At 40.6% G+C, this 18,621-nt stretch overlaps 1 protein-coding gene across 9 annotated transcripts in view; it reads left to right on the top strand.

Moving 5' to 3' along the window:
* Positions 1 to 18,621, top strand: part of FOCAD (focadhesin) — a 313,853-nt gene that overhangs the window by 175,706 nt on the left and 119,526 nt on the right. For all 9 annotated transcript variants that reach the window (XR_007146086.1, XM_047828975.1, XM_047828979.1 and 6 more), the window contains 3 exons: positions 10,501 to 10,635; positions 16,478 to 16,528; positions 17,538 to 17,621. Coding sequence is in view for 8 of the 9 variants with exons in the window: in XM_047828975.1 (XP_047684931.1) it covers positions 10,501 to 10,635; positions 16,478 to 16,528; positions 17,538 to 17,621 (270 nt within the window). In the remaining variant the exon portion in view is untranslated. The remainder of the gene's footprint in view (positions 1 to 10,500; positions 10,636 to 16,477; positions 16,529 to 17,537; positions 17,622 to 18,621) is intronic.

The following is an 18,621-nucleotide window of genomic DNA, read 5'->3' as shown; positions in this document are numbered from 1 at the left end:
CTGTGAGAAGTGTTTTTTTGTATCTTAATCTTTATTATTTAGTGCGCTCACATTTCTGATGCAAATGGACAAATTAGGTTTGAAAAGAGGTTGGGGTGGGGTAACGTTGAGTCTCTACATTTTTATTTTTAAAAATTTTTGTATATGTTTGTTTATTTTTGAGAGAGACAGAAAGATAGAGTGTTGGGGAGGGGCAGGGAGAGAGGGAGACACACAATCTGAAGCAGGCTCCTGGCTCTGAGCTGTCGATGCAGAGCGCGACGCGGGGCTCGGACCCATGGACTGCGAGATCATGACCTGAGACGCAGTTGGACACTTAACCAACTGAGCCATCCAGGTGCCCCTGCCTTTAGTTTTTATTAAACAGGAGGTTGGTTGTTTCTTCGGAAAGGGGTCTGAAGTATATTTCTTCCTTGTTCTTAGGAAGTTGTAGACGAATCTGTTTAATTCAGGCACGCAAGACTGATGTTCACGATTGTTATCTACAAAGAACTCGTCAGTTGTATTATCTGCAAATCTGTGGATACATAGAGGGGGTGGAGGAAGATAGAAGAATCATTTTCAGTGAACATGTAGTTTGGTCGTGTTTCAGTAACGGCATTGTTGGTTACTCAGATGTCTTCGTGGAACTCCATCATTGTAAAGGGGACTAAACTCAATAGGTATTCCCAAACGTTTCATGTGTGCTGCTTAAAATTGTTCTGGAAGATGTTTTTAGAGCCTCTGTACTGACTGCTTAATCCATCAATTATTTTTGATGCGTAGCACGTTGTTGATTTTTCAGTGTGAAATGGCACTAAATGACTTCTCAAGCTCTACACAGTGCACTCATATTAATCCCTTTAGCCCTTATTTGTTTTTGTTTTAAAACTTTTAAAAGTTTATTTTTATTTTTGGGGGAGAAAGAGAGGGTGGGAGGGAGGGAGACAGGGAGCATGAGCGGGGGGAGGGGCGGAGAGAGAGGGAGATACAGAATCCCAAGCAGTCTCCAGGCTCCTAGCTGTCAGCACAGAACCCAACACAGGGGCTTGAACCCACGAATTGCAAGATCATGACTGAAGTCAAAGTTGATGGTCAACTGACTGAGCCCCAGCCGCTTCCCCCCCCCCCCCCACTTTAGCCCTTTTAAAAATTTAGGTGGGTGATGGGGCGCCTGGGTGGCTCAGTCAGTTAAGCTCAGGTCATGATCTCACAGCTGGTGAGTTCGAGCCCAACTTCGGGCTCTGTGCTGACAGATCAGAGCCTGGAGCCTGCTTGGGGATTCTGTGTCTCCTTCTCTCCCTGCCCCTCCCCTACTCGCGCTCAGCCTGTCTTTCAAAAATAAGCATTAAGATAAATAAATAATAAAAAAATAAAATGTAGGTGGGCGATATTTTACTTTTGCTGCTAAGACACTGCGTTTGCTTTGCTTTCAGATTCGTGTCTGCTGAACAGCTTTTTTAACAATTTGGGTTTTGGTTTTTTGTTTCTTGTGGTTTGTGTTTTTTTTTTGATTTTAAGCTATTTTGATCGAATTTCTATTATTTTTCTTTACTACCTTGAACTCTAACCTCCATTTCTCCTGACCTTTAAAAAAAAAAATTCCCTCTGGTTATGTGGAGGGGAAGAGAGAACTAATCATTTTGTTGTCAGAGAATATTTCTGACACATTCTTACTGTGCGTTTGCTAGTTCATGCCAGAAGAATGCCCAACATGAAATAGATAATTAATCCGGACAGAATCTAGCAAAATTGAAAAGTGAACGTCCCTGCGGGGAGCTCTTTGTGTCGTTCTTTCTGTTCCTGCAGAGAAATCAATGGAGTTTGCATCGGAAGAGACTATTCTCTATAGGGCAGTATCTCAGGGAAGCTGCGACTTCTCACAGGGGGAAATAAAAAAGAAACCTAAAATCCCTGGCCATTGAGAAGCGAGTCCCTTGGAGGGAGAGTCTAGATCAGTCTGTTTGATAAATGCCTCTCTGTTGTTACTTGTGTGGCTCACACAATTCTAAGCCCCTCCTGTTCAGATACTAGAATGACAGGTCTGCGCTCTAAACCGCCCAACTCTTGCTCCGAAATACAGAATAATTTGAAAGGTCTCTGGCACGCTTCTTTTGGAGATGGCCTGGAGAGGTTAAGGACTGTTAACAGGAGGGCAACCTTACCACGTCAAGTACAAATATTTTACACTTGCTGAGCCACAGTTTGGGATTTAGATACGTGTTTCTACATTATTTGCCCTGAACAGGACAGAAATTGAGCAACTGTCATAGGAAATCATTGGAATTACTGCCCTTTAGATTATAAAGGACTTTTAAAAAGGCAAGTTAGTATATACCTCCCTTATTTTCTAGGACACTGCCTTGATAATAAACTAGTCTCAGGCATTGACAGACTGCAAAATTGCCTAAATAAACCTGGGCTAGTCATTTTCTTATGCTTCTAACCTTTAACCCCATATTATTAGGGTAAGAAAGAATGTTATTTTTCTCATTGTTTCTGCTCCATTGATTGTGTCTGCTTAAACTCCCTCTTATCCCCTGTTATTGTATTTTCGTAACAGAAGCATCCTGTTTTATGAATTGTGGGTGCTGAATTAGCTTAAGAGGACTTCAGTGCATGATGATGACCTGAGTCCTTTAACTGTGAAGACAGTTTCTTTTACCTTCATTATGAAAAGGGCAAATAAGGCAGTTTTCATTGCCTATATATATATATATGTATGTATACACACACACACACACACACACACACACACACATACATACATATATGTAAAGCTTTCCCTCTGTTGGAAAAAAGCATCGGGACAAAAGAGTAGGCTGTTCCCAGGAATTTCTAGAAATAGCTTTTGGAAGTAAAATTAGAAGATAGCTATCTGATGTTCCTCTGTGAAGGAACAAAGTCATTCCTAAGGCACGAGGATTCGTTATGTCTTCCTTCAGCTATAACAGCAGTAACCATCTTTTACAGCGTACAAAGCACGTTTGCATACAATTGTCTCAACATTGCCTTTACTGCTAACCTTGTGCTATACGCAGAGCAGGTGTTTCTAGTATTATTTCCGTTTTGCAGCTGGGGAAACAGATTCAAGGAGATTAATGACTTTGCCGTAGTCACACAGCTACCAAATGGGAGAGCCTGGGGCTTTTGAACTCTAATCGTGTGCTCTTTCGAGTGGACCACACTGCCCAGAGTCTTCTTAATCTGTGCTGTGTAGTGTTGCTAAGATTCTCATGGATGCATGACATGGCAAAAATATCATTCTCCCCGAGAAACACAGTCGGCAATAAAATATGCATAACGTAAGCACTTAGAATGGGTATATTCTCCAAAACTCATAGATGAACTAAGCAAGATGTTCAGAGTAATTTGCCCGTAGATATTCATATGCTCTATGTCCATAATACCTAGGTGTTCCATCTACTTTATTCTTGTTTGTTTTGCCCTTACTAGTGAATGGTGGATTTAGTGTTGTAGGCTGATAGTTTCCTTAGCACCTTTAAGATGTTATTGCATGGTCCCTGGTCTTGTTAATTTTGAGGTCTGCTGTTACTCTAAATTGGTCCTTTGCAGATAGTCTCTATTTTTTGATATTCTCTTTTTTTTCCCATTTGGCTTTGAACATTATCTCTTTGCCTTTGGTGCTAAATAGCCATCTTATAATGTATGTGAATGGAAACTTATTTTTCTTGCTGAGGGCTTAGAGAATTAATGTCTTTCATTGACTTTGGGATTTCTTCGCCATTATTTCTTTAAGTAGTTCTTTTTTTTCTCTCTCTATTCCTATTTTTAAACTTTTATTTTGAAATAACTTTCAGGGGCACCCGGGTGGCTCATTAGGTTAAACATCCAACTCTTGACTTGCACTCAGGTCAAGATCTCACGGTTCATGAGATCGAGCCCCACATCGGGCTCTGCCAGCACAAAGACTGCTTGGGATTCTCTCTCTTTTTTCCCCTCCCCTGCTTGCTCACTCTCCTCTCAAAAAAATAAGTAAAAAATAAATAACTTTCGAAAGGTTTCAAAAAATAGTGCAGAGAGGTATATACATAGAATGGAATCGTATTTAGTGATAAAAAGAACAAGTACCAGTATATGCTATGATGTAGATGAACCTTAAAAGCAATTTGCTAATTTGAAAGAAGCCAATAATGAAAGACCACGTATTGCATGATCCCCTTTATAGAAAAGATCTAGAAAAGGCAAACTTAAGAAGATAGAAAGTAGATTTATGGTAGTCTAGGATTGGGAAGACTGGAGCGAAATGAGTGATGAATGATTATGGGGTTCCTCTTGGAGGTGATGAAACTGTTGCAGAATTGATTATGATGATAGTTGCCGAACTTTGGGAGTATCCTGAAAACTATCGAATTGTACACAGGTGGTGAACGTATGTGAATTATATCTCAAAAAAACTGTTAGAAACAACAAAAAAAAAGAAAACTAGTACGGAGAGCTCGTGTATATTTTTCACTCTGCTTTCCCTAGTGTGAACATCTTACGTTCATTACTATAGCGCAGCCACCAAAACTAAGAAATTAACGTTGGTACAGTGCCATTAACCAGACTGCAGACTTTATTCGGGCTTCGCAGTTTTCCCACTAATGTCCTTTTTTTTTGTTCCAGGATCCATTCTAGGATCTCACGTGGCACTTGTGTCACGTTACCTAGCTCATCCAGTCTGTGCCAGTTTCTCGGTCTCCTCAACATTCTTGATGCTGACACTTTATTTATGTATTTATTTTTGAGAGAGTGTGTACATGAGTGGGGGAGGGGCAGGGAGGGAGAGAGAGAATCCCAAGCAGTCTCTGTGCTCTCCGCGCAGAGCCCAACATGGCGCTCGATCTCATGACCCGAGCCGAAATCCAGACCTGGATGCTTAACCGACTGAGTCATCCAGGCGCCCAACGCCGACATTTTTGAAGAGTCCTGGTTAGGTATTTTGTAAAATGTCCTTCGATTTGGGTGTACATGGTCTTCCCTCATGATTAGACTGAGCTTGTGAATTTTTTGGCAAGGATACTCCAGAAGTAGTGTTTCTCACCGTATCATATCAGGAGTACATGATGTTGGTATGTGTCATTACTGGTGATATTAACCTTCACTACTCAATACTCGGTGAATGTGATACATCCTGGGTTTTTCTACATCACGGTTACTGGTTTTTTTCTTTTGTAATTAACACATTTCTTGGAGGAGATACTTTGAGACCATCCAGTTGTCCTGTTTGTTCTCACACTTTTGTCCACTAATCTTATCCACCAGCAGCTCTTGCCTGTGACAGTTATTCCTGTGGTGTTTGTCTAATGGCGATGATTTCTTTCTTTCGTTGCTTCTGCGTTTATTAATTGGAATTTTTCTCTAAGGAAGAGCTGTGCCTTCTTTTTTATTTGCTTACTTATTTATCTAGCTATGCCTCTGTGGACTCAGGGGATATTTATTTGGCCATTGGGAACACTTTAAAATTGGCTCTTAGGCCCCTTCAACAAGTTGACATCCTTTTTTGAACACATCCCTACTTTTGGCATCATAAGATGCTCCAGACTTATGTTACATTTTCTTAGTCTAGTCCTGGAATCAACCACTTCTCCAAGGGCCATTCTAAAATTAAACTCCTTTAGGAACTCTTGATAAACATAAGGAAGGCCACCTCTTTGGATACAACCCGATTTTGAAATTTCTTTTTATATTTTGTAACTCTGATCTCTCAGGTGAGTGTTTAGGACAACTTCTTATCTTTTGGGTCAATAATTTCAGTGATGACATGCTTTGATTCTGGAGATTGGCTCTTTTCCAAACTTGCCTCTTCTTTTCCATCATGCCATACTCTTTTTTTTTTTTTAAGTTTATTTATTCGTTTTGAGAGACAGAGAGCAGGGGAGGAGCAGGGAGAGAGGAAGAGAGAGGGAGAATCCCAAGCAGGCTCCACGCTGTCAGCACAGAACCCCATGTGGAGCTCGATCTCACAAACGGTGAGATCATGACTTGAGCTAAAATCAAGAGTTGGATGCTTAACCGACTGAGTGACTCAGACACCCCCATCATGCCATACTCTTTTACTGGGAATTAAATGCCCTGTCTGAAATCTTTAATTCTTTCAAGTACTTCTGTATTTCCATTTTGTTATCTGAAGATCTTGGGATTTTTTTAGTCCTGCTGTTTGTTGCTTTAAAAAGTTCTTTCATGTCGGACTGTATTGTTATAGTTTTCCGAACTCCTTTTTTAGAGAAGCGTATTTTACTTCATTTTTCCATGTGAACCATTTGGGTTATGTGTTGGAGGAATAGCCCTTGAAGTGATCCAGGTGCCCCCACGTCACTGCCATTTTTTATGTTAATGTCTCAGCTTGTTGGTTTTCAGTCCAGCTGTTACACTAAGGGTGCAGCCCTTCAAGGGCGCTCCGTTCCAACTCCCTGCCTCCTGTAGGCTAAAGGTAGTATCTCCTCTTTCCATGTGGACTTCGAAACACAAGCTATTAGGTTATGGAAACTGACGACTTTCTTAAAATACCTCAGCATAGTTATTTCCCTTCTTGTTTCGGGCACTGGCTAATTAACACCAACCCCTCCCGCCCCTTTTTCTTCCTCTTCAGCTCAGCTGTATGTAGCAGAATTTCCTTCATTATCAGTCATTTCAGGTGTGGCCTATCCCATTGCTAGAGCCAGAAGTCAGTCTGCTTTCTGAAAACAGACAAGTCATTGGGTGATGCATAGTAGAGGCAGAACAAGCCAGTAAACTGACGAACCTGATGTAATTTGACAGATTGTACAAGTCAGATGAGTAGTGTGGGTCAGATCCACGGGGTTCCACGAGATGCACGTAGCAAGATGGTAACAGATTAAATCTAAGGTGCTCTCAGGGTCAGAAGATCTCTGAGATGTGGTGTCAAGAATAGCCCAGAGTTGGGAGGGTCAGAGAAAGCAGCCTTCTTTACTAGAGGCTGCCCTGTTTCCGATTATGTATGGGAGCAAGCCGGATTTACAAGTATTCCCTGCAGGTATCCTTTGCTTATGTTTAAGGCCACAGTTCATGGCTGGGGTTCTGAAATATTTTCCATATGTCCAGTACCATTTCAGCCATTAGCTTTCAAACTTTCTAGGCGGAAGACTTCTTTAAAAAAGTTCTGTGAGCCCTTGACAATACTTGGAGGATATAGCCTTCCTCCCCACCCACCACCCATGGAAAGGGCAAGGCCCTTTTTTGTACTTCTGTACTTGGTGGCCAGACGTCGTCTCTGCTGGTGGGCAGGGTGCATCAGAGCATCTGTGCGGCCGTACTTGGCTCGGCGTATTTTGATTTGTAGAAATATTCAAACGACAAAGCTGTTGGCGACCAACCTCACATCTGAGTTATAGTACTTTCCTTTCCTCTTGCCTGCAGGATATTTCTCTCTGGATGTCTTTCCGTCAACTCACAGCAAACATCTCCCACACGGAACTCCTCATCTCCTACAGATACGCCTTTTCTTCCACTTTTCCCTCCTTTTTACATGTTGCTTTTTATTCACTCGGGTCTTTAGGTGCAAAACCTGTCCCTTCCCAATTCATCCTCCTAGTTCTTTGCGTTCTTTTATTCTCCATCTCACATTTAGTACTCCTCAGGTTCCAGGACCATGAGTCGTTGATAAGGACTGATAATCTGATATATACTTATTATCATGCGCGGTGAGTGGGGAAGGAGAATCAAAAGACATGATCATTGTCTTCAGAGAACTTAATATCTACTTGAGGAGACAACTTACATTCACGAAAATAGTGAATAATACGAGACAGTATATAATTAAATGCTAAATTGGATGGTACAGAGTTTTAAGAGTTGGAAGGTAGAGGAAAGGAAAGGGATAAAAGGAGGGCTTGAATTGTAAGAAAACTTAATTGTGGAACGGGGCTTTGAACTGGGTCTTGAAACACCTCAGTTGGAATCGGACAGGCATTTAAAGTGAAGAGAAAGCATAGACAATTAGTGAGTACAATTAGTGAGCATGGGGTTTTTGGAAAACGTTTGAGGCTCTGTATGTGATAGGGACCAGTGAGAAATAGGAATTTGTTTGGGTGACTGCTTTGACTTTGGCTATGAGACTACCAGAAGAATCTTTCAAAAGTAGCATTTCAGTTTTTACCGGGGGAGGGGGAGGCGACAGAGAGAGAGAGAATCTTTAAGCAGGCCCCACGTTCAGTGCAGAGCCTGATGCAGGGCTCGATCCCATGACCCTGGGATCATGACCTGAGCTGAAATCAAGAGTTGGACATTCAGCCAACTGAGCCACCCAGGTGCCCCTGGCATTTTAATTTTGATTGTTCCCCAACTCAGAAACCCCTGGAGGATTCCTTTTCTTTTTTGATTCTGATTGAAACTGTTTTGGTATCCTAGGGACTCTCTGATGTGCCAGTCTTTCCTCACCGGTACTTTGGCCACTGGTTTTGTGTTTTGGGTTCTGACTTAATGCTTTCCACTTTCTCCTGGAGTGTCTGCCTGATTTCTGTCCATTCCTTCCTCAAGTCCCATCTCACGGCTTCCTGGCTCTCGATGTTCTCTCTGATGACCCCTACCCCCAGACAAAGCTTTACTCCCCGGTGCCTCCTGAAACTCTTTTCTGTTGAAGACAGTTTAGGTTCTAACAATACACCTTTTGTTTCCTGATAATTTAGGATTGCATACGTTTCTCTTCCTTTCCAATAGGGGCTAAGTTCTTTGAAATACTCGATTGTGTTTTATATTCCATTGTTCCTCTTAGTACTTTATGCTTCTCTGTGGGGCTCGAACTCACAAACTTCGAGATCGCAAACTGACGCTCAACCAACTGAGCCTCCAAGGTGCCCCCTTAGTATATGTTAATGGGATCCAAATTTGTAGTGGACCCCAAGCCAAAGACCACTTTTCTGCTCTTTCGTGGAAAGAACAAAATAAGAGCAAAAGCGTCAACTCCAGCTGTTCTGAGATATTCTTTGCCGTCTCCTCTTTAAGCCTCTCCTTAATCTGTGTCCTTAAGTATATTCATTTATCTTTGACATCTTTTCACTTACTACCTTATGTAGTTTTTCCTAAATAATGTATGTTTATAGATGGAGATAAATTGTGTGTTAATTGAAGCTTCAGAGAAGAGATGGGAGTATTTGAGAAAGATTAATCCTTGTTAAACTCTATCTAATTGATCTGTGTTGGCACTCTTCCTGCCTGAGTTTTAAAATTTTAATAAAATATCTGTACGTGAAGAAATCGTCTGTTGTAGTTGGGATCGAACTTAAGAGACATTTGAATATCCAGAAAACGAGATACTGAAATGAACGATACTGAAATGAACTAAGAACACTTGATTTAGAAAATTGGGTCAAGTTAAAAATAACATTTTTGTTGGGCGGTGGGGTGTTGTTGTTGTTGTTGTTTTGTTTTGTTTTCTTTGTAAAGAGACTTCACGCCCAGCTCAGAGCCCATCGCAGGGCTTGAACTCACAGCCCTAAGATAAGACCAGAGCTGAGATCAATAGTCAGACACTTAACCGACTGAGCCACCCAGGCATCCCAGAGCTGTAGTTTTATTTTATCATTTAACAGCCTCTTAAAAAAATCCATAGAGACTTTGAAAACCAAGGTTTAAAGTAATTTATCTACCAATCTGTCGATATATTTATATATCTATTTTAAAGTAAGCTCTGTGCCCAGCGTGGGGCTTTAACTTATCACCCTGAGATCCAGAGTTGCTTGGATCTAGGAACCCCAATTATTATTTTAAAGTTTATTCATGAATGAGGGAGAGAGAGAGAGAGAAAGAGCAAGCAGGGGAGGGGCAGAGAGAGAGAAGGAGAGAGGGCAACTCCCAAACAGGCTGTGCATTGACAGTGAGGGGTTTGAACTCACGAACGGGGAGATCATGACCTGAGCTAAAATCAAGAGTCAGGCACTTAACCGACCAAACCACCCAGGTGCCCCCCCATTATTATTTTAAATAATACACTTATTCTCCAGACCCCTTTAAATGTTTGCAAGATGACTTGAGTGTGTTCGATTTATATCTGTTAACATCTCAATTTTCGGAGTGGTGATGCAGTTTCAGCAGGACTGAAAGACCACAAACACTGTGTATACCTACCTGTCTTTAAAACTGTTCTAACGTTGGCTTACCCTTCTTTGTTTCAGGCGATGATTCTTCAACAATGTATATGGCTAATCTGGTGTATGTGTGTGTGTGTGTGTGTGTGTGTACGCATGTGCACGCATGTGTGAGTTTTATTTCCTTGATTCACCAAAATAAAGTAGTAAAGAAGCCATCGTGTGAATCAGGCTGAGTCTTCTTCAACAGTTGTTTACCTTGGTTTAAATAAGTTCTTTTGAAAACATAAAAATTAAAATAAAATAAATAAAAAAGTTCTTTTGAGGAGTGATTACCTTATCAAATCTTAACTTCCGGGAATACTCTTCTTGTTCTTTCCTAGTTTCCTCATAATAAAGCGACTCCTCTTTACTAGTGGCCTCCTGTCCGTTGGGATTTGGTTGGGTGTTGACTTTTTTATTTGCTTCCCAGGTTGTTTGCATTCGCTCCACGTGGAATGCTCTCTCCCCGAAGCTCAGCTGTGACACGAGACCTCTCATTTTGAAGACCCTCAGTGAACTGTTCTCTCTGGTTCCTTCCTTGACAGTCAATACAGCTGAATATGAGGTATGCACTTGGAGCTCGATAAATTATCTGTTTCTACCTTGGAAAGACGTGGGCCTTATGATAACTTACGGAAGAGGATATTCGTAACCTTTGCCAAAACTCCTTTACCACATTTTGTTCTGAGAATGTGAAATCTTCGTGGAGTAGGAGTAGGAGAATATCCATCCTATCGATTCTGTCTTTTTAAGGCTTATTTACCTAAAGGATAGCAAGTTTTTATTAGGAGAAGATAGTCAAGATTTTAAAAAGTCAGTGTGTTAAAAACGGTGTTTCTAAAGCAATAGAATTCCTGAGGCCAAAAGTTGAAATTCATTTTGTTGGTGTTTTTACTTGTAAAAAATGTCACAAAGACTTTAATAAGGCAGGGCAGAAGTCTCCCATAGTACAGACATACTGTCATTTGTGTTTTGCTTCTACGTTTGTCATAGATTTGATTTTTACATGTTAGTTCACATTTCCTATGAACGTCTATACAATGAGGATGATTGAAAAATCAAACTGTCTTAGGAGAGGAAAATAATTTTTTAATTAATTTTTTTAATGTTTTTATTTATTTTTGAGACAGAGAGAGACAGAGCATGAGCAGGGGAGGGGCAGAGAGAGGGGGAGACACAGAATCCAAAGCAGGCTCCAGGCTCTGAGCTGTCAGCACAGAGCCTGACACGGGGCTCAAACTCACGGACTGTGAGATCATGACCTGAGCTGAAAGCGGACTTAACTAACTGAGCCACCCCACCGCCCCGAGAGGAAAATAATTTTATGAGCTGCTCAGTATTTGTCATTGTAGTGCCCCGAAACACTTGGTGGAAGATGCTTTGCTAGAAGATTCATATATTCTACTTAACATTTTCTGTATTATCTCTTCTTGAAATGAGTCAAATGAGAGAGTGGCGAATTCATTTATGTCTCGACTTTTGTCGCCATATCGCCGCTCATGCTCACCTTTTCCCTTTTTCCATTAAAGAGGAGCAATTGATTTTCACTTGAAGTCTTCGTGAACTTTTAGTTTGATTTAGTTCTTCACCGACTTTGATAAACTACCTCCCCCGTAAGAATCCAATAATAGTCTCTTAAATGCTTTAGATTATGTGAGAAGGCAGGATTATAAGATAATACTTCTTCCAATCATTCTTAGTGCTGCACAGTGGATGAAATCAAACTTGTCCTTCCTGAAGATACAATACCTAGCATAGCGCCTGGCACATAACATATATTCAATAAATAGTTCATGCATGATTGAACCAATATAGGGGACCGTGAGTTTATTCTCACATTTGGGTTTTTGTTTCAGGGTATTAAAAAAAAAAAAAGAATTCAATTTGCGACTCTAGAGTATGTAGTTCACCAACCATCTTTTTTATGGCGACCGTTACGATACGTATACTTACGTCGTCAGAAAGTCTGTTGGGCTAGTAACACAGAGCTAAGACTAAAAGCCAAAGTAAGGACATGTTGTGTATATTCATTTTCTGTTTTCAAGGACTGAACTCATATACCTTTGTATTGCTTGTACTTTGAGTTATTCAGATTTTATTACAGGTTAATTTAGGAACTGGCTTTTGTGCTGGTTTCTTCTCTCTGCTTACCAGTGGCTGTCAGTTTTCTGTTGTGGGGAGGCGGGACTTGATTTTTTTTCTTTTTTGAACGTACCTACATTCTTTTCCAGTGGTGTCTTATTCTGGTGTATCTTCATGCTTATCGTTTTTTTTTTTTTTCAATTCTTTTAATGTTTATTTATTTTTGAGAGAGAGACAGAGTGCTAGGCAGAGGAGGGGCAGAGAGAGGGTGACACTGAATCTGAAGCAGGCTCCGGGCTCTGAGCGGTCAGCCCAGAGCCCGACGCGGGGCTCGAACTCAGAAGCCGCAAGATCATGACCGGAGTCGAAGTCGGACGCTTAACTGATGGAGCCACCCAGGCGCCCCAATCTTCATGCATATCTTCATGAGGTTCCTTGTTGCTCAGATAGATTGCTTTGAGGCCATTCCATCCATCAGTTTCCTCCCAGTAAGAGAGAGCCCTTCAGTGACCATATCCACTTGGAAGCAGAAATAAAGACATGTAGAAGGAGACCTCTGTCCATTTGTCTCGATCTGTCTGTCTTGCCCTCTCTCTGTCTCTCCCCGTCCCCCTCTTTTCCCTCATCTTCTCTTCTCTTACCATCCGTTGCCTTCCTTTCTCCCTCCCTCTTTGCCTCTCTCCCTATATGTATCTAGATAACGGGTTCTCTGTTAACTGCTTAGAGTTTGGGTATAATTTTCCCAAAGCATTTCTTAGGTCGTTGCTGTTCCCAGTCACTGCAGTGTCTTGTGTTTGCCTAAAATGGAGTCCAACCCCTCTTTACCTAACCAGTAAATACCTAATCAGGTCTTTTAGAATCTGGCCTCCCTCTATTTTTCCTGCCCCCTGCACTCTAGGAAAATTAAACCACTGGTAAGGTTTTTTTTTTTTTTCTTTTCCTGCCTCCAAACTTTTCCATTTCATTTCCTTTGTGCACATTGTTTTCTGTCAGAATTGCTTTTTTTTCCCAATCTCTAATTTTAAAATCGATTTTAGACAATACGTAATTGGTTGAATTCATCCCGTTCTTTGAGAATTTTTGTGCAAGTGGGAATCTATTGCTAGAGACTTGATTCTTTATACTATTCTAAGAGCATTTCTCTTTTAAAAAAACGTTTATTTATTTTGAGAAAGAGCAGGGGAGGGGCAGAAAGAGAGGGAGACACCGAATCTCAAGCATGTAGGGCTTGAACTCACAAACCGCAGTATCATGACAGAGCCGAAGCCAGAAGCTCAACCGACTGAGCCACCCAGGCATCTTTAAGAACATTTATTTCTATCTTATACTACAGATATGTGTGTTTGTGCATATATTATTTTTCCCATTAAAGTATAAGCTTGTTGAAAATAGCCACGATGCTTCCATTAGTGTATTTTCTGAATTGCTTTGCAAAGTGCTTGTGTATCCATTCATTGACTCAGGATATATTTATTAAAACTGTGCTCGGCTTTACAGACACTAATACATATTCTAGATATTCTTTTTAAGTGTTTATTATATTCCCAGCACCTTTCCCATTAATTTATACCAATTTGTTACAATGTCTCACTGGAAGGTATTATTTTTCATTTTATAGCTAAAGGATCTGAAATTTGACGAGGTTCATCCATTCATTAAATGTTTATTAAGTACCTGCCACATGCTAGGCAAGTAACTTGACGAACATTGTAGTTTCTAAATGAAGGCTGGTGTCTAAACCTGTAACTTTTAGCTCCCTAGTCCGTACTTTCCCATTACACCATGTTGTCAGTCCTTGCCTTCCTTTTTTTTTTTTTTAAGTGTTTATTTATTTTTGAGAGAGACAGAGAGGGAAACAGAGGATCTGAAGCGGGCTCTGCCCTGGCAGCGGAGAGCCTGACGCGGGGCTCAAACTCACGAACTATGAGATCATGACCTGAAGAGAAGTCAGACGCTTAACCCACTGAGCCACCCAGGCGCGCCCCAGTCCTTGCCTTCCAAGAGCTCAAAGGTTGGCAGAAGAGGTGGACGTAAGCAACAATAATTGTAATAACATTTAAAAGTTTTTTTATTGTATTTTTAATTTACATCCAACTTAGTTAGCATATAGTGCAATGATAATTTCAGGAGTAGATTCCAATGATTCATCCCCTATGTATAACACCCAGTACTCATCCCAACAAGTGTCTTTCTTAATGCCCCTTACCCATTTAGCCTATCCCTCCTCCCATAACCCCTCTGGCAACCCTTAGTTTGTTCTCTGTATTTAAGAGTCTCATGTTTTGTCCCCCTCCTTGCTTTCATATTATTTTTGCTTCCCTTCCCTTATGTTCATCTGTTTTGTATCTTAGATTCCACATATGAGTGAAATCGTAGATTTGTCTTTCTCTAATTCCACTTCGCATTAATACCCTCTAGTTCTATCCACGTAGTTGCAAATGGCAAGATTTCATTCTTTTTGAATGAGTGTGTGTGTGTGTGTGTGTGTGTGTGTGTGTGTGTGTGTGTGTATACATATATACACACACATCTTCTTTATCCATTCAACCATCGATGGACATTTGGGCTCTTTCCATACTTTGGCTATTGTCGATAGAGCTGCTATAAAAATTGGGGTGCATGTGCCCCTTTGTGATAGCACACTGGTATCCCTTGGATAAATACCTAGTAATGCAATTGCTGGGTGGTAGGATAGTTCTATTTTTAGTTTTTTGAGGAACCCCCATACTGTTTTCCAAAGTGGCTGCACCAGCTTGCATTCCCACCAACAATGCAAAAGAGATCCTCTTTCTCTGCATCCTTGCCAACATCTGTTGTTGCCTGAGTTGTTAATGTTAGCCATTCTGACAGGTATAAGGTTGTATCTCATTGTGGTTTTAATTTGTATTTCCCTGATGATGAGTGATGTTGAGCATCTTTTCAAGTGTCTGTTAGCCATCTGGATGTATTCTTTGGAGAAGTGTCTCTTCATGTCTTTTGCCCATTTCTTCACTGGATTATTTGTTTTTTTGGATGCTGAGTTGGGATAAGTTCTTTGGAGATTTTGCATACTAACTCTTTATCTAATACGTCATTTGCAAATATCTTCTCCCATTCTTTCAGTTGCCTTTTAGTTTTACTAATTGTTTCCTTTGCTGTGCAGAAGCATTTTGTCTTGATGAGGTCCCAATAGTTCATTTTTACTTTTGTTTCCCTTGCCTCCAGAGACGCGTTTAGTAAGAAGTTGCTGAGACTGAGGTCAAAGAGGTTTTGCCCGCTTTCTCCTCTAGGATTGTGATGGCTTCCTGTCTTACGTTTAGGTCTTTCATCCATTTTGAGTTTATTTTTGCATCTGGTGTAAGAAAGTGGTCCGGGTTCATTTTTCTGCATGTCGGCGTCCAGTTTTCCCAGCACTGTTTGCTGAAGACACTGTCTTGATTCCATTGGGTATTCTTTTCTGCTTTGTCAAAGATTAGCTGGCCATACGTTTGTGGGTCCATTTCTGGGTTCTCTATTCTGTTCCACTGATCTGAATGTCTGTTTTTGTGCCAATAATAATAACATTTGATGGGTGAGTACACTTAATCAAAGGGCTATGAGAGTATGGTGTGGAAGGGGCCAGCATTCTAGGAGGGATTGAAGTAAACCTTATTTAGTTGGTGCTATAAGACTAGGTTCTTGTAGAATAAAAAAAAAAAAAAATGTTGCTTCGTATTGAAGTCTAAGAAATAGAATATACAAAGACAAGGAGTTATAGAAGAACCTTCTATGATTTATAAGGACAAGAAATTAGATGTGATTGAAATGATGAAGACTGTGGGCCTTGGAAAAGAAATGGCTTTTTAAGCTTAGTTACTTATTAAATATTTGTCATTTGAGGACCTGGGCTTCATAGTATAGGCTTTGGAAATGAAAAAGTCAGTCACTGCCCTAAGGAGTGTAAATCTACTAGGGAGTTAGCCACATACACAGATAATCAAACCAGATGCTGAAGTGTGCCATGGGCCATATGGTCACTTGGAGAGGGGAGAACTGCCTCCTGGGAGCAGTGGCATGAAAGAGGAGTGACATTCGTACTAGGTAGGACTTGAGAGGTCTGCAAAAAATGGTCAGTTTTCTCAATTTAGTAATCCTAACATCTCACTGTGTTCGAAATGTCCATATGTTTCCATGATGAGTCTGTTTCTGAGCATTTTCATTTTCTGAATGATGGGTAAATACAGATGAAGTCTGTCACTAGCGGTATAATTTTGAAAGTGATTTAATTTGCACCGTTTGCTGCTTTAGATTGTTGTCAGTTTTGCCTTCGACTTAAAAATTTATTGTGATGTTTATTGATTTTTCAGAATTTTAAAGTCCAAGTCCTCAGCTTCCTCTGGACCCACACTCAAAACAAGGTACTATCACAAGGGTGTCAGTGAAACGCAACCCAGGTGGGAAAGAACTGTGAAACAAGACTCTCTGAATAAAAAAATATAACTAATTTGAAATGATGGCTTCTTGATCTTAAAAGAATTCTGACATTAGTAAGTTTAGGTTTTCGAAATTCTTTTCTTTTTTATTTTTTTAATAATTTATTTATTTTGAGAGAGAGAGAGCGCGAGCATGAGCAGGGGAGGGGCAGAGAGAGGGAGAGAGAGAGGGAGAATCCCAAGCAGGCGTCTGCACTGCCAGTGCTGAGCCCAATGTGGAACTTGAACTCACGAACTGTGAGATCATGACCTGAGCCGAAACCAAGAATCGGACGCCTAACCGACCGAGCCACCCAGGCGCCCCTAGAAATTCTTTCCAGTTTATGCCCATTAATGCATTTTTGTCATAAAAGGCACTTGTTACCTGGTGAAGCTGACAGATGTAAAGAGAGACTGGTGCCATTGCGTCATTTTTTTAATGGCCCTTCCCCTTTGCTGCTTTGCCTGTCCCTCAGCAATGAGCATATCAAACAAACAAAAAGTCCAGTTCATTTTTTAGATGTCATTTCCAATCAAGGAGTACAAAGAAGAGGGTGTCTGTTGGTGACGTTATACTACACTCATGAGTGTATGAGCTTAGATTCCCATGGGCTAACTTTTTAGTAGCTGGAGAATCAGAACCTAATTCCAACGGATTGGACTTTAAATCCATATACTGCTTCGGTAAACCATGCCACCTGATGGGGACCTGAGCGATTTGGAGTGAATTGATGTTTAATGTCCGAACTGGGATAAAAACACAGTGCTTCTGATCTCTCTACCGAGTGCTGATTTCTCTCTCTTTTTAGTGGGACCTAGTAAGCAAGCCATGAATACGATTTCCAAAGCCCTGACTATAGCACTTTGAGGTTGGCGTGGGAATTTTGTTCTTCCTCCAGAGGTGATGTGTAATATATATTGTTTCTTTTGTTTGTCTTACTGTTACCCCATCTAGGAATCAATTGTAGCAAACGCTGCCTATAAATCTCTGTCACATTTTAGCGCGGGAGAGCATACCGTTCTTCATCTGCCCGAAGAGGTAGGCCTTTCTGCTTTCCCAGTGGTATCTCTTGACTGCTGGGGTTCATAACTGTATTTGTATTTCCTCTCTTTGAAGATTTTTAGCTGACGCATACGTAACGCTAGATATGTTTTCTATAAAGAATGAGAACTTACATATATTAATTTGTCTAATCTGTAAAAGACTGAAGAGGTCTTAGACCCCACAGATAATGAACTTAAATCTCTTGGAAGCAGATGGAAGGCACGTACGGTGTTGACGAAGTCTCTGTAGGTAACTGCATGCCGGTGCCCCTGGCTTACCCCGGAGGATCTGTGTCACCGTAGGAACCATTTTGCCCAGTTAGTGTGAGCTTCCCGGAGTTCACATCCAAGCATGGCCTGCATAGACTAAGGTTTAGGCGGCCTGTGCAGCCAGAGATCCTTATTTGCGATACAAAATTGAGATGCATGTGAAAAATCTGCTATTTTAATTCATTTAGCGTGAAATGATACATAGGTTAGTCCCAGGGAACTGGATGAAGAAAGGATCACTTTTCTAAGAGTTAACACATTGTGTGACATTATCTTAGTTTATATGTATATGCATATGCATATACATGTGTGTATATATATATATATATATATATATATATTTTTTTTTTTTTTTTTTTTTTTTTAATTTCTTTGAAGCTCTATGCTTAACGTGGCACTTCAACTCACGACCCCGAGACCAAGAATCGCATGCCTAAGCCAGCCGGGTGTCCCTCTTAGTTTTTAGATCGAAAACATACAACCTTTTCTAATATCTACTTAATATGACCAGGTTTAAGTTACTAGGTTATGTTAAGGACCTAAGTGTATGGATCTCACATTTAATGTTACTGCTAATTTAAATGCGTATGAACGTTTATTGAATGCCTCTAGAGCGTAAAGCAGACATCGTGTTAGAAGAAGTTACATCTGATGTTACCCAGAATCAGTCCTTAGGTCAAATGGCTCAAGAAGTTTTGGTACAAATGTCTTAGGATCCTAAGGTA

This window comes from Prionailurus viverrinus, chromosome D4, assembly GCF_022837055.1.
Source record: "Prionailurus viverrinus isolate Anna chromosome D4, UM_Priviv_1.0, whole genome shotgun sequence".
Lineage (NCBI taxonomy): Eukaryota > Metazoa > Chordata > Mammalia > Carnivora > Felidae > Prionailurus > Prionailurus viverrinus.
This window is presented reverse-complemented; position numbering and strand designations above follow the sequence as displayed.